The sequence below is a fragment of the Podarcis cretensis genome (genome assembly GCF_951804945.1).
Source record: "Podarcis cretensis genome assembly, chromosome: 8".
Lineage (NCBI taxonomy): Eukaryota > Metazoa > Chordata > Lepidosauria > Squamata > Lacertidae > Podarcis > Podarcis cretensis.
The window spans coordinates 37805814-37817533 of NC_137177.1; the positions used below are offsets into that span (position 1 = coordinate 37805814).

Below are 11720 nucleotides of genomic sequence, written 5' to 3' on the forward strand. Positions count from 1 at the left end.
GATACCTTTAAAAGAAGATTGAATAAATTAACAGAGGAGGGGGCTACTATGCACAATGGCTATGGCATGCTCTGCCTCCACTGTCAGAGGCAGCAATGCCTTCTGAATACCAGCTGCAGGAAACCACAAGAGGGTGAGAGGGTTAATATGCTCAAATCCTGCATGGAGACTCCCCACAGGCGTGGGTCGGCCACTGCAAAAATTATGCTGGACTAAGTGGGTCCCCTTTAGCAAGTTCCAGGAAGGATCTTAGTTGCTGCTGCTGCTGCTGCGGCCGCCGCCGCCGCCGCCGCCGCCTACTTTGCTCGGCTCAATCAAACTTGGCACCGCCACGTGGTCGGTGAGGCTGGAAGGCAGAGAACCCCCCTCGCTTCCTCTGATTGGCTCTCTCCTTTTACGTTTCCTATTGGTCGGAAGAGAAGTCCCGCCTGGCTTCCTGTGACTGGCTCAGTTCGTTCAGCCTCCCAATGATTGGTCAGATAGGTGTGCGTTGCCGGAAGAGGCCGTTTCCTAGGCAGCAGCAGCAGGAGGAGGAATAAGAATAAAGAAAGAAGCGACGGCGGCGTTTGCAACGAACTCTATGGGGGAGGCCGAGGCCTTCGTCCCGCTCGTCGGTCTGCGGAGTGACGAGCTGGCACTGCCTGGAGGACGACAGGTAGGAGCCAAGGCGGAAGGGGGTGGCCTTGACTAGGGTTCCTGGGTCCTCTGTGGCCCTGAGAGGAGCCCTGCTAGGTAGGCCGGGGGTCCTGGCTCGCCCCCAGTAAGCTCCTGGCCTTCAAAGGTAGACTGAGTCAGTATGTGGAGGCTCTATCTCCTGGCTAGGAACTTGGAACAGCTCTGCCAGGTCAGGCCGACCTTGGGTCCAGTAGCGCCCCAGTCCTCCCCGCCCCACGCAATGGCAAACCAGAACCCCAGAAGCAGGTTATTTGATTGATTGTATTTATATCCGACTTTTTTCTCCAGTAAGCTCAATGTGGCATGTAAGTAGTTCTCTTTTATGCTCCACAACAACCTTGTGAAGTAGGTTGGGCAGAAGTGAGAGAGTGGCCTCCAAGGTCACAGTGAGCTTCATGGCCAAGATTTGAACCCAGCTGTCTCCCAGGTACTGGTGCTTACGGCTTGGTCTGGGCATGCAGCAGAATTGTTGTTGTTTAGTCGTTTAGTCGTGCCCGACTCTTCGTGACCCCATGGACCAGAGCACGCCAGGCACTCCTGTCTTCCACTGCCTCCCGCAGTTTGGTCAAACTTATGCTGGTAGCTTCAAGAACACTGTCCAACCATCTCGTCCTCTGTCGTCCCCTAATTAGGTGGTAGTAAAATGAACTGTCCCAACTGCTGCTGGAGGATTACATTTTTTAAAATAATTTTCATTGACAAAAAAACTCCCTGCAACAGGAAAGCTAGTACAGCAGAGAGTGGACTGATCTAGAACTTTCCCCCCTCACATTCAAGAGAAACCAAAAGCTCCTGGACCGTATAACAGAGGCCCTTGGTAATTGCAAACATGCAAGACTTCTTGTACGTCTGGCAAACCCTAGTTGTGATAAGCAGCACCCACAATGTATTTGTGAGTCTATAAATTCTGTGGATTTCTGCTGCCCCTTTCCAAATCCAAACTCTTGGGATTCCATACCTTCAGATCCACCAAATCGCCAGTGCAATGGGATAAGTTGCTTTTGTTTCAGGCAAACCTATTCTGCTGCTTACTTGTATGTATAGTTCATTTGTTGCCCACTGTTTTCCAGGAAATAGAAAGCACGTCATAATCAATGGTTATTTCTAGATGTAGGGGTGGTGTAATATTTTCAGATGGGCTTGAGACCTGACATTGAAGACAGGATGACTGACAGCCAAGTATTACACCCTGAGGATTAAAGTATTTAAAGGTTTACATTATAAAACAGGTGACAAAGCCACGATGGAAACTTTAGAAGAAGAAAACTTTGGTGTGTCCATGTAAGTATATTTCTGTTTCTGCACTTCCTTTTAAAAAACAAATCCACAGAACTTCATTTGAAATGTTAAAGCCAATAGGAAGTTTTAACAGTTAGGAGAAGATAGTTTTTTTTTAATGGTCTTTGCTTTTGTGGACTTGAGCCTAGGTGATAGAATAGGCTCTCTAGTCCACAAAAGCTTATGATGCAATATTTCTGGTACTTTTTAAGGTGGGGACATTGCTTGGTGATAATGCTATTTTCTAACTTTATTAATAGTTGGTTTCAGTGTTAATTTTTAAACTACAATCAAGACTGACTCATAAAGATTTTTCTTTCTCATGGATATAGATCAGTAATGGATCAATGATAGATCAATACCTTCCAAATATTGTTACACTATAGCTTCCATCATTCCTGGCCAAATCTGTAGGGCCGTAGGTTGCTCACCCCAGGAATTGATTTCCATCCTCCTTTTTAAAAGTCATCTAAGCTAGTGGCCATCACCACATCTTGAGGTGGTAAATTCCACAAGTTAATGAAGCATTGTGTGTTGATTAAGTTAAGTGCTGTATATAGAAGTAATTTATTTGTCTGTTACAAATTTCCTGTCAGTTAAGTTCAGTGGATAACCCCAGCTCTTTTATGGACCCTGACTTTTAATATAATGCCTGAGTCAAGCCAAAGCGATTCTGCTTTTGAATTGCAAAAACAACTATATTCTGATCTGGGGGATTGCTGTTATCCCTTCTGTATGTGGCTAGATGGCAGCAAGTAGCAACAGTGTCTCCTCCACCAGGCTTGGGTTAGGAACAGCCTCTTCCTTGCTTCCATTAGGACAGGGATGTCCAACAGGTTGATCGCGATCTACTGGTAGATCCCCAGGAGGTTTTGGTAGATCCCCAGGAGGTTTTGGTAGATCGCGGTCAATTCCTGGGTCCCTTTGCTTAGCATTGGTAAAATAGAATCAAGCCCCGCCCTCCATTGTTGCATGATCTGCAGAACGGAAGACGGAGTTTACTCAGTGAGGCTGTTTGTCTCCCCAGCGATCTGTTGGTGAGTGGCTGTTTCCCTTTCTCCCTAAAAATGGCCAACAGCTTAGCTTTGAACTCCCCAAAAATGGGGCTTTCCTCCATAAAAAAAGTTCAACAATTGAGATCACTGCCATTTTTTAATTCCATGAGTAGATCACAGTCTCTTGGGAGTTGGCCACCCCTGCATTAGAACATCAGCTGTTAGGCACATCACTCTTATTCCTACTTAGTGATGAGGGAGAAGAAACTGAAGGATGATGCCTTATCCAAAACCTTGCCTAGTTTCTTCATGGCTAAGGTACAGGTTGAACCCAGTCCAAGTCTGAGATCAGACTTGACTGAGGCAAGGCAAGGAACTGCTTCTCATCAGGGTGACTGTCCTTGGTTAAATCTTGTCTGCAATGCAGAAGAACGTCACCATAAAATAATTCTTTGAGTAACTTGTGTTTGAACAAACAACAGCTTCTCTCTGAATGTAGTGGAATCTGGGGAGGAGGACTCAGTTCAGGTAGAACAAAGCCATTACTGCAGCAGCTTAGAGACTTAAAGCTATAAGCCAGGAAGTCTCTGGTATGAAATCTCACTTTGACAGCAAATGCACTTAAGATAGCCATAGGCAAATGGTTCTTTCTCTTAGTTTGAAGTTATTCTCTGCAACAGGGGGGTGATAGTGTACCTCCACTTTACAGGACTGATGAAAACATTACTGAGTAATATGTGTGCTGGAAGTATTTTGTATGCTCGTGTGCCATAAAGGCACTATGCATTATTCTGTGTGTCCTGGATTGTTAAGTTTATGTGTATTTCACCTTCCATAGTAACCTGAATGCAACTTGGCTGTCTCTCATTTTAGCTCTTCACCATCGGATGCTGAGTTCGATGCTGTTGTTGGCTATTTAGAAGATATAATAATGGGTATGTTTTTCTTAAGGTAGCACTGCTCAAAAGGGACATCTCTTCTTATTGTTATTTGTGAATACACTGGAATATTTTAGAGGAATTGTTCTGATATTATTTTCAGTTCTGTGTCTGGGATGGATTTTGTCGGCACTGGTTTTTATACAAATACATCATGATCTAGACCAGACCTTCTCCCAACCTGAGATACGAACTATCTAAAAAGCACTAGGTTGAGGGGAAGTCGATCTAGATGATATTGTTGTTTATGTATTTTGCAAGTCGCTTTGAGGGCTCCTGAGGTGCCAAAGGAAGAGTTAGCGAACTAATAAATAAATACCCACCACTCTCCTCTTTGTGCAGTGTCGGCACGTGGGAAAGTGTTCAGTGGTTGGCATTTGTGCCTGGCTGAAGGTGGAACTTGTATTCTTTACCTAGGACATGGAAGCAGAGTTCTCATGTAATTTTTCTTCTTATTCTGCCTGCTTTTCCTTTCTTGCCTCCACCTACTGCGTCAAGTTCTGAACAAGGTTCCTGCTCCTAAACAGCTGGACCCCATGATGAGAGCTCCTGTTGAGGGCTGGGGATGCACCACAATGTTTTATTGTGGGTCCACACTTGTTGATAGATACTTGCCTTTCAATGAAACACTCAATAAATCGGTGGTGCCTGAGGTACTGCCCAGTAGGTGGCTTGAAACAACCAAACAATCCCTTTCATGGAGAAGTGCTTGACAGCCGTGTTGCAATTACAGCGGCAAAATTTATGCCTGATTAATTGATTCTGGATGAAGGATTGGAACTTTGTGTATGCTGACTTCCCCAGGGAACTGATGTTGCCTCATATGTTCGCTATCCAGCTCTGTTCCCTGGGTGAAACTTGCCAAAAGTCTTTTAATCAGGCTCTGCCTTGTTTGTGTCAGTGAGAGAAACTCTTCATCCTGCCAGAGGCTTAGCGAGCTAGCAAGATAGAGAAGCTACTGCATGGATTGGGCCTCCGTCAGCTGCAGCTGTGCTGTCGTTGCAGCTATGAGGTTCACCATGTACTGGATCCCAAGCTGAGGACAGCACACCAATGAATGTAGTCACTGTCTTTTGACTGAATGCAACTGTGTTGTGATTTCAGATGATGACTTCCAGCTTATACAAAGGAACTTCATGGACAAATACTACCAAGAGTTTGATGATACGGAGGAAAATAAGCTCATCTACACTCCTATTTTTAATGAATATGTGAGTGCATATGTCCTGTTTTGATCGTTATCTCTTGCATATGATGGTGGGCTTTGTCTTTTGAACATTTGCCACCCTGTGAAAGAAATTGGATTCTGTGTGTTTCAGCAGCAAGTGTGACCTGTGGACCATAAGAAAGAGAGAGCAGCCCTGCTTCAGGATGTTGAGGCTTCTCTCACGCCCTCAGAGGGACCTGAGACCTCAGTGCAGGTGCTGAAGGCTAGCCTTCATCAACCTGGTGCCCCTTCACTGTTTGTTTGTTTGTTTGTTTGTTTGTTTGTTTGTTTGTTTGTTTTAAACTATAACTCCCAAAAGCCCTGGGCAGCATGGATGTGAGTTGTAGTCCAAAACATCTGGAGGGCACTAAGTTGCTTAAGGGTGCTGCTGGCCATCCAGTGTGCTTCTCTGGGCTGTACCATCACTTTGTTCACTGTGCCAGGAAGCTTTTCCTGCTACAAAGTTTGCTCAGTGACTGGAGGGGAGGGGCCCAGGCTGGTTGCTGTCCTAACATGGCATCTTTTGTAACAGTTTAGCTTCTTGTGAAAGTTTTCATAATTGTTGCAGATTAAAGGGTTGTTAAGGGCACAGCTGCAAGAGCTGGTTTAAAAGCTGGCAACACTGATTACTGCTGAGGCACATGTGGTTTCTGAAAGATCCTTATGATAGCTTGCAAGTCTCTAGTTGGGTTCTGAAATTTGGGGGTTATATCCAGTGCTAGTCAGGGTACTCCCATCATTAGTCGTGCTCATTGATTTCAGACGTATAGTAATTTTGGTGGGTCTACCCAGAGTAAGGACCCATAGTGTTCTTATAACTTAAGGATAATGAACAGAACAAATTACTTCCTCAAGGCAGAGACTCAGCTCTACATATTTTAACTGGTTGTATCCTGTTGCTACCTGTAACATCTCTCATATTTGGATCCAAAATGTGGTCCAGCCATTGACAGGTCTAGTAAGCTGCACCTGATCTGTCTAGATCAAAACACCTCTTTGTGAGATGGTAAGCTACAATATTTGCTCCCTGTCATCCTCAGCTGGAAAATAATAATACAGTGCTTCTCACTTCAGATATGCTTAGTTGAAAAATACATTGAAGAAAAGCTCTTGGACAGGATTCCTGGTTTCAGCATGTCTGCCTTCACCTTGTCATTACAGTAAGTTGGATCCTTTGCTTTCCATTTCTTTTTCATCTTCATTGCATTAACTTGTTCTTAAGGCTCCTTATTGAGTAGGGTTGGGCTTTGAATTTTGAGAGCATCTTCTCTCAGATGTGAATCCACGTATTTTAAGCTCTGCTGCAGACTCCTTGCCCCAGGGTCTGTCCTTACTCTGAAATGCAGTCATGTGGTCCTCAGAGCAGGGAGCTCTCTATAATGTCAGTACAGCTGTGAAATAGCATCCCCTAAGAGTGCCCACCAGACCTTACCCCCTTTTTCCCATTTAGATACCATGTAAAACAACAAGAAGACCGCTGTACATCATTCATATATGTCATGCGCTGAGGCCCTAATGTTCATGATATGCACAAATGTAAACAATGGGCTATTAAGTCACTTCCACGAAAAGAGAAGACTGTTCTATGCTTAGCCAGTGATAACCATACCAGCCTCCTTTGCAGATCAAGGCCCATGCAATCCCATGCCATTTATAGAAACCTTCTTGAAGATTTCATATTGTTGATCATTCCTGAGGGCTGCATAATGAAAACTGATGTTAAATGGATATTCTGCTGCTTAGCGAGCAGATCCATCCCTTTGTTTAGTAACAGCTTAAAGCCTGTTTGCCCAGTATTCCCTTGATCACCACCCTTGGGCACACACAGCTGAGGAAAAGCTGTAAATCAGACATCCATGAATACAGTTGGCAGAAGTGGCTGTGATTGCAGCAACAGCATTCCCACCCCGCTTCAGATTCTGAAGCTGCAGAAATTTCTGTGGGCTGCTGTCTGTGCTTTTTCAAAGGGGGGGGGGACGATGACAGAAGCACACCCCCTGATGCAAGACAGAATAATGATTAAGCTTAAAATCTAAGATGTGTACAACTTTGAACCACATTTTCTTTGGATAATTGCATAATTTTTAATAAATTAATGGGCTTGTTATTGGTGGTGTTGGTAGTGGTTATTTGCCTTCCTTGGTGGGTGTAGCCCTCATTTCACTTTCTCAGTATATGTATTATGATCAGACAGGTACTTGCTTGGTGACAGTGTGTGAAGCACCCCTTAGTCCCATTATTTTCAGTACAAATTACTTTGTGCAAGTGGCTAATTTAAAGAGAAAATGCAACTTTTTTTGATAGGCATTTTCCTCTTTAGCTATTGTAATGCATCTTTTCTCAATGCCTTTTAAAATCTAGAATGTCTTGCTGTTTTAATGATGAATCTAAATCCTTCACTTACAGGCAGCACAAGGATGAAATTGCAGGGGATATTTTTGACATGCTTCTCACATTTACTGACTTCCTTGCATTTAAAGAAATGTTCCTGGATTACAGAGCTGTAAGTACTTCAAAGCTCAGAAAGCGCACACTGAATGGCCAGGCAAGTTGGTTTAATTGGAAGTGACTGTTGGGCATATTGAGCAGAGAGAGATCACTTTCCCAGTTCTGCTTCCTAAGAGCCTTTTAACTGAGGAAGTGAAAAACTGATTTTGGGGCTTTATGCATGCAAAGTAATTGGGGCTCCTTCCCAGCTTCTGCATTCTGGGAGTGAGAAAGAGAACCTCAGTTCAGGAAGAGAGGCTTGGCCCTGGTTTTCAGTTTGGCCAAACTATAGCACTCTGGATGGGGCAGAGTGGTTTTCAAATGTAACTTAGGGTGGTGGTTCTTTTTTTATCAGTGGGGAAACTGAGACTAAAAGTATTGTGCCCAAAAAGTTGCTCAGTGACAGTTTGATAAGACATGAATCTTGATAGCTATGCAAATTAACAAAAATGGTGTCTTAAGTTGGTATGGGAGTTCTTTTACGGGTTTTGGGGGGGGTGTCTAAAAATGTTTTTAGTGAATCTCAGTGGTTAAATGTGTGTCCACTGCACAAGTTTCGCTCCAGAAATTTTTTTTTGGAAAATACTGGAAACCTGTGGTCCAAAACAAGTCAGTTTGATGTAACGCATGTGAAACCCCAAAACCAGTTGCATTTAACAATTCAGAACTGTTATTATTCTGAAATCTTAAACACTGATCTTTTAATATTTAGTCTTGATAAGGAGGGTTTGAAATAGCAAAGGGGCCAGTTTCAAAAGGTTGGTTAAGGCAGAAATTTTAAGGGAAAGAATACATTCCAGGCCAGCTGCAAAAATAATTCTTACTTATTTTGGTAGTGGGGGTGTTCACTGCAGATGCACAGAATCTGAAACCCAACAAGGGAAAACATTGTGTATATTGCTCTAGGAAAAATGTGTGCATATACACATAATGTGTGTATGTTTATATGGAGATGGTGTGTAAATTTTTATATATGGCTATCTGTGCCCATGGTTCTCATGAGGGTTTGCAAAGGCCAGAGTGGCAGAGGGCAAGATGGCAAGTGGAGTGCATGGATTACTAAGGTTACTTGGCATGGCAATAGAGGCTAGGTAGCATGGAGTAATGGTCAAAGGAGGTCTGGCAGCTGTAACAAGGATCAGAACTTGCCCAGATCAGTAGAAACCCTGCCCAGTCTCCTCTGACTTCACCCATGGCTACTGTCAGCAACCAAAAAGCTCGGGGGGGGGGGATCATTGCTTATTGATGATGAAAGTTACGATTCTCAGTTTCCACAGCAGGTGCCAGATTCCATGTGGAATTTCTTGCCCACAGCCTTGCAGAAAATAAAAGCCCTGTGTTTCATTACAAACATGCTTCCTTTTCTGGCTGAAAGCCTGCCATTTAGAAATGCCACCAAACTGAAGTATTTTTGGCATTTCCATTCTAGGAAAAAGAAGGCCGAGGCCTGGACTTAAGCAGCGGATTCGTGGTGACACCCTTGAGCAAGTCCTCCATGTCGCCTTCCACAAACAGTCTACGACACTAGCTCTTGCCTCCAAAAGAGAGCTGTCTCCACCTGGGGTGCCCTGAATGCAAAAGCCAGCAGAAGAGATTAGTGTGATGCTGAGGCGTGCAACCCTTATTCCCTCTTGGCAGGCCAATTTTTCGTCTTAGCTGCTCGTTTGAATTGGGCATTTCCACATGATCAGTGACTCCAGCCCTGTCTTAGCACTTGCATTTGTTGCTGTGCCAGCCAAAGGGGACTTTATGCCATGGAGGTCAGTTAGTGTCATGGTCTGTTTGAGGGCTGCTGATTTCTTGGAAGGAAAACAAGCACTTCTTCATTGGACAGCAGTGATGGAAAATGAGTGTCAAATGTGGGATGGTTCTAACTGCACAACCTTTTTTGAAGTTCACAACCACAACAAATCGGGGAAAACATGTTTAGCGTAGTTCTAAATGCCACATTTTTTACTTTCGACAGTAGCACGTGTGTGTTTGATGTGAATATATATATATTTAGCATGAAACTGTTATTTGTCAGTTCTCTAGTAATTGTGAATTTGTATCCTTTCCCATTCAGCAGACTTAGTGGTGTTGCTCTTGTAAGGCCCCCACTTCAGCTGCAAAAGGAACCAGAAAACTTGGGATTTCCAAAGTAACCTCTCTCCTAAGAAAAAATCACACCCTGTTTCATTACTACCAGCAGTATGTGCTCTAGCACGGACAAAGCTTTCTGCAATGTCTTCGTGGGGGATGGGGACTGTAAACCCAAATCCAAACTTGTATGGCTTTCAAGGAACTTTGGGAATTACAGTTCTGTGAGGTGCTGCAGTTCTTTAAAAACAAAAACAAAAGAGCTAAAGTTCCCCAGGTTCTGCAATATTAATTAGTTAAGCTGGTTTTAACTATAATGACTTCCCTCACAGCGAAGCTCAGGAAATGGTCTGAGAAGTCTAGGACTGACTCTACCAGGTGTTTTTTTATCACAGCCCCCCACCCCCAAAATAAAATTACCAAGCTTCTTTCAGGAAAGCAATGACAGTTAAACTCTCTTTTAAAGTGGAGTGAATGTGTCCCGAGTGGCTTGATTATACCTGCAAGCTTTGGGATTTCATCAGTGTTGTGTTTTACCAAGGTTCAAAAAAGAAAATAGCATGGATAACATTGCCTGAGCCGTTGTCTGTCTGCATCTTTGCTAGACACCTGGGAAGCCTCATGTGTGGTTCATGCTGATGGTTTCCTTCCTCCATCCTGGCTTAGTCACATCAGCTAGTATGTGCCAGTAGTGTTGGATCTGCTCTGCTTGCCCCAACCACATCTCTGTTTCTGCCTTACTTCCACATGGATCTGTGGAACTCTTGCTGAGAAAGGTGTAGCTGCTGTTGCCATCTTGACTTGTGGAGGACTAGGCAACAGGAGCAGGGAATTCAAAACCCAAAAATTCCAGTTGTTCCCACTTTCCATACATTGTCCGCCTTTACTCTTGGTTGGTAATTCAGTGCTCAAGGACTTGGATGTACCATCCATGTGCTGCTGTCACTCTGAGGCTTCTTCCAAAGTCACATAATGGAAGAAAGGCCAGGATGACTGGCTGAGCCCTGGAAATTTACTATTGGAGCCTTTCAGGCTTCAAATCCTTTTTGTCCAAGCAGGGGTAAGTGATTCTTGTAATGAGGCTGATCACAAACATCTTACATGTTTCAGTTTTGGGTGACATATGGCACAGCACAGTACTTGCTTAGCTAAATCTTGGGAGATTGAGAAGGGGGTAACATGGTATCTTTACATCAGCAAACTTTTGCTTTCACAGTGTTTTCTTTTACATATGTTTCCCTTTCAGGGTTGTGTTCTGTAATGTGTTTAGGCTGTACACTGATCTGAAACTTGATTGGCAAGATCCAGAAGCAAAATCTGCATTGTAAAGGATGTTTTTTGTAACTTGTTTTGGTAAGGTCCCATGTGTGTAAACAAGGAATACTCTTATCCCCATACTTTGAAGGTAATGCTCTGTTGGTATTTGAAATGTGCAAGAAGTGCATTTACAAACAGTCACGGCAAGGCATATTGACAATATTAATGACAGTATTTATCTTGGTGCAGTTTGCTTTTAAAAGTCCAGTCTTGGTCAGCAAATGGGTAACACGGACTGGAATGCAGGATCAGATTCAAAGTTGGAAGTTTCTTGTTTCTCTCTTGCCATTTCAAAGACATTGTCTTTCAGTGCCCAATTTGTCAGAACTATGAGGAGAGACAAAAGTAAATGAATCTTCATTTTCTAATCTCACCCAAAACCGCTGAGGTACATGGGATTGATTTTTTGGTAAGGCTGAATGGAATTTTAGAAGATGTCATTACAGTATTGGATAGTCTAAGAAATCCTTGGAGGAGGGCTCTGAAGGAAATGTGTGCAATCGCTGGAGGAACACCTTCCATCAAGAGCTTCTCTTGGCATTTTTCAATGGTGTGTTAACAGTTTGCCTGCTTCCTGTTGAAGTTCACTTCATACCAAGAATCAATTTGTGTGCTGTTGGCAAACTAAGACTATATTGTTTTGTGTTTGATTAAACAACCAAGTAAATGATTATTCTCTCTGGGTATGTAAATCTGGGACACTGGGAGAAGCAAGTATGCGATACTATTTACTGGAGCAGAAAT

At 43.5% G+C, this 11720-nt stretch overlaps 1 protein-coding gene across 2 annotated transcripts; it reads left to right on the forward strand.

Annotated features, from left to right (window-relative positions):
* The first annotated feature begins 495 nt into the window (after positions 1 to 495).
* Positions 496 to 11646, forward strand: ARL2BP (ARF like GTPase 2 binding protein). 2 transcript variants are annotated; one of them, XM_079988509.1, is made up of 7 exons: positions 496 to 655; positions 1810 to 1956; positions 3822 to 3883; positions 4991 to 5097; positions 6168 to 6253; positions 7500 to 7596; positions 9010 to 11646. In XM_079988509.1, the coding sequence occupies exons 2-7, from the start codon at positions 1919 to 1921 to the stop codon at positions 9106 to 9108; spliced, it is 489 nt and encodes a 162-aa protein (XP_079844635.1). In that variant the 5' UTR covers positions 496 to 655; positions 1810 to 1918; the 3' UTR covers positions 9109 to 11646. The 2 variants fall into 2 exon arrangements, with proteins under 2 accessions (XP_079844635.1, XP_079844634.1); XM_079988508.1 differs by having other exon boundaries at positions 1905 to 1956.
* Positions 11647 to 11720: the final 74 nt, after the last annotated feature.

Excerpts from the sequence above, each read along its gene's own strand:
- ARL2BP (XM_079988509.1), top strand. The coding sequence starts at position 1,919 with ATGGAAACTTTAGAAGAAGAAAACTTTGGTGTGTCCAT. Across the intron at positions 1,957-3,821 it reads GAAAACTTTGGTGTGTCCAT|CTCTTCACCATCGGATGCTG; the intron begins GTAAGTATATTT and ends CTCTCATTTTAG. Across the intron at positions 5,098-6,167 it reads CTCCTATTTTTAATGAATAT|ATATGCTTAGTTGAAAAATA; the intron begins GTGAGTGCATAT and ends TTCTCACTTCAG.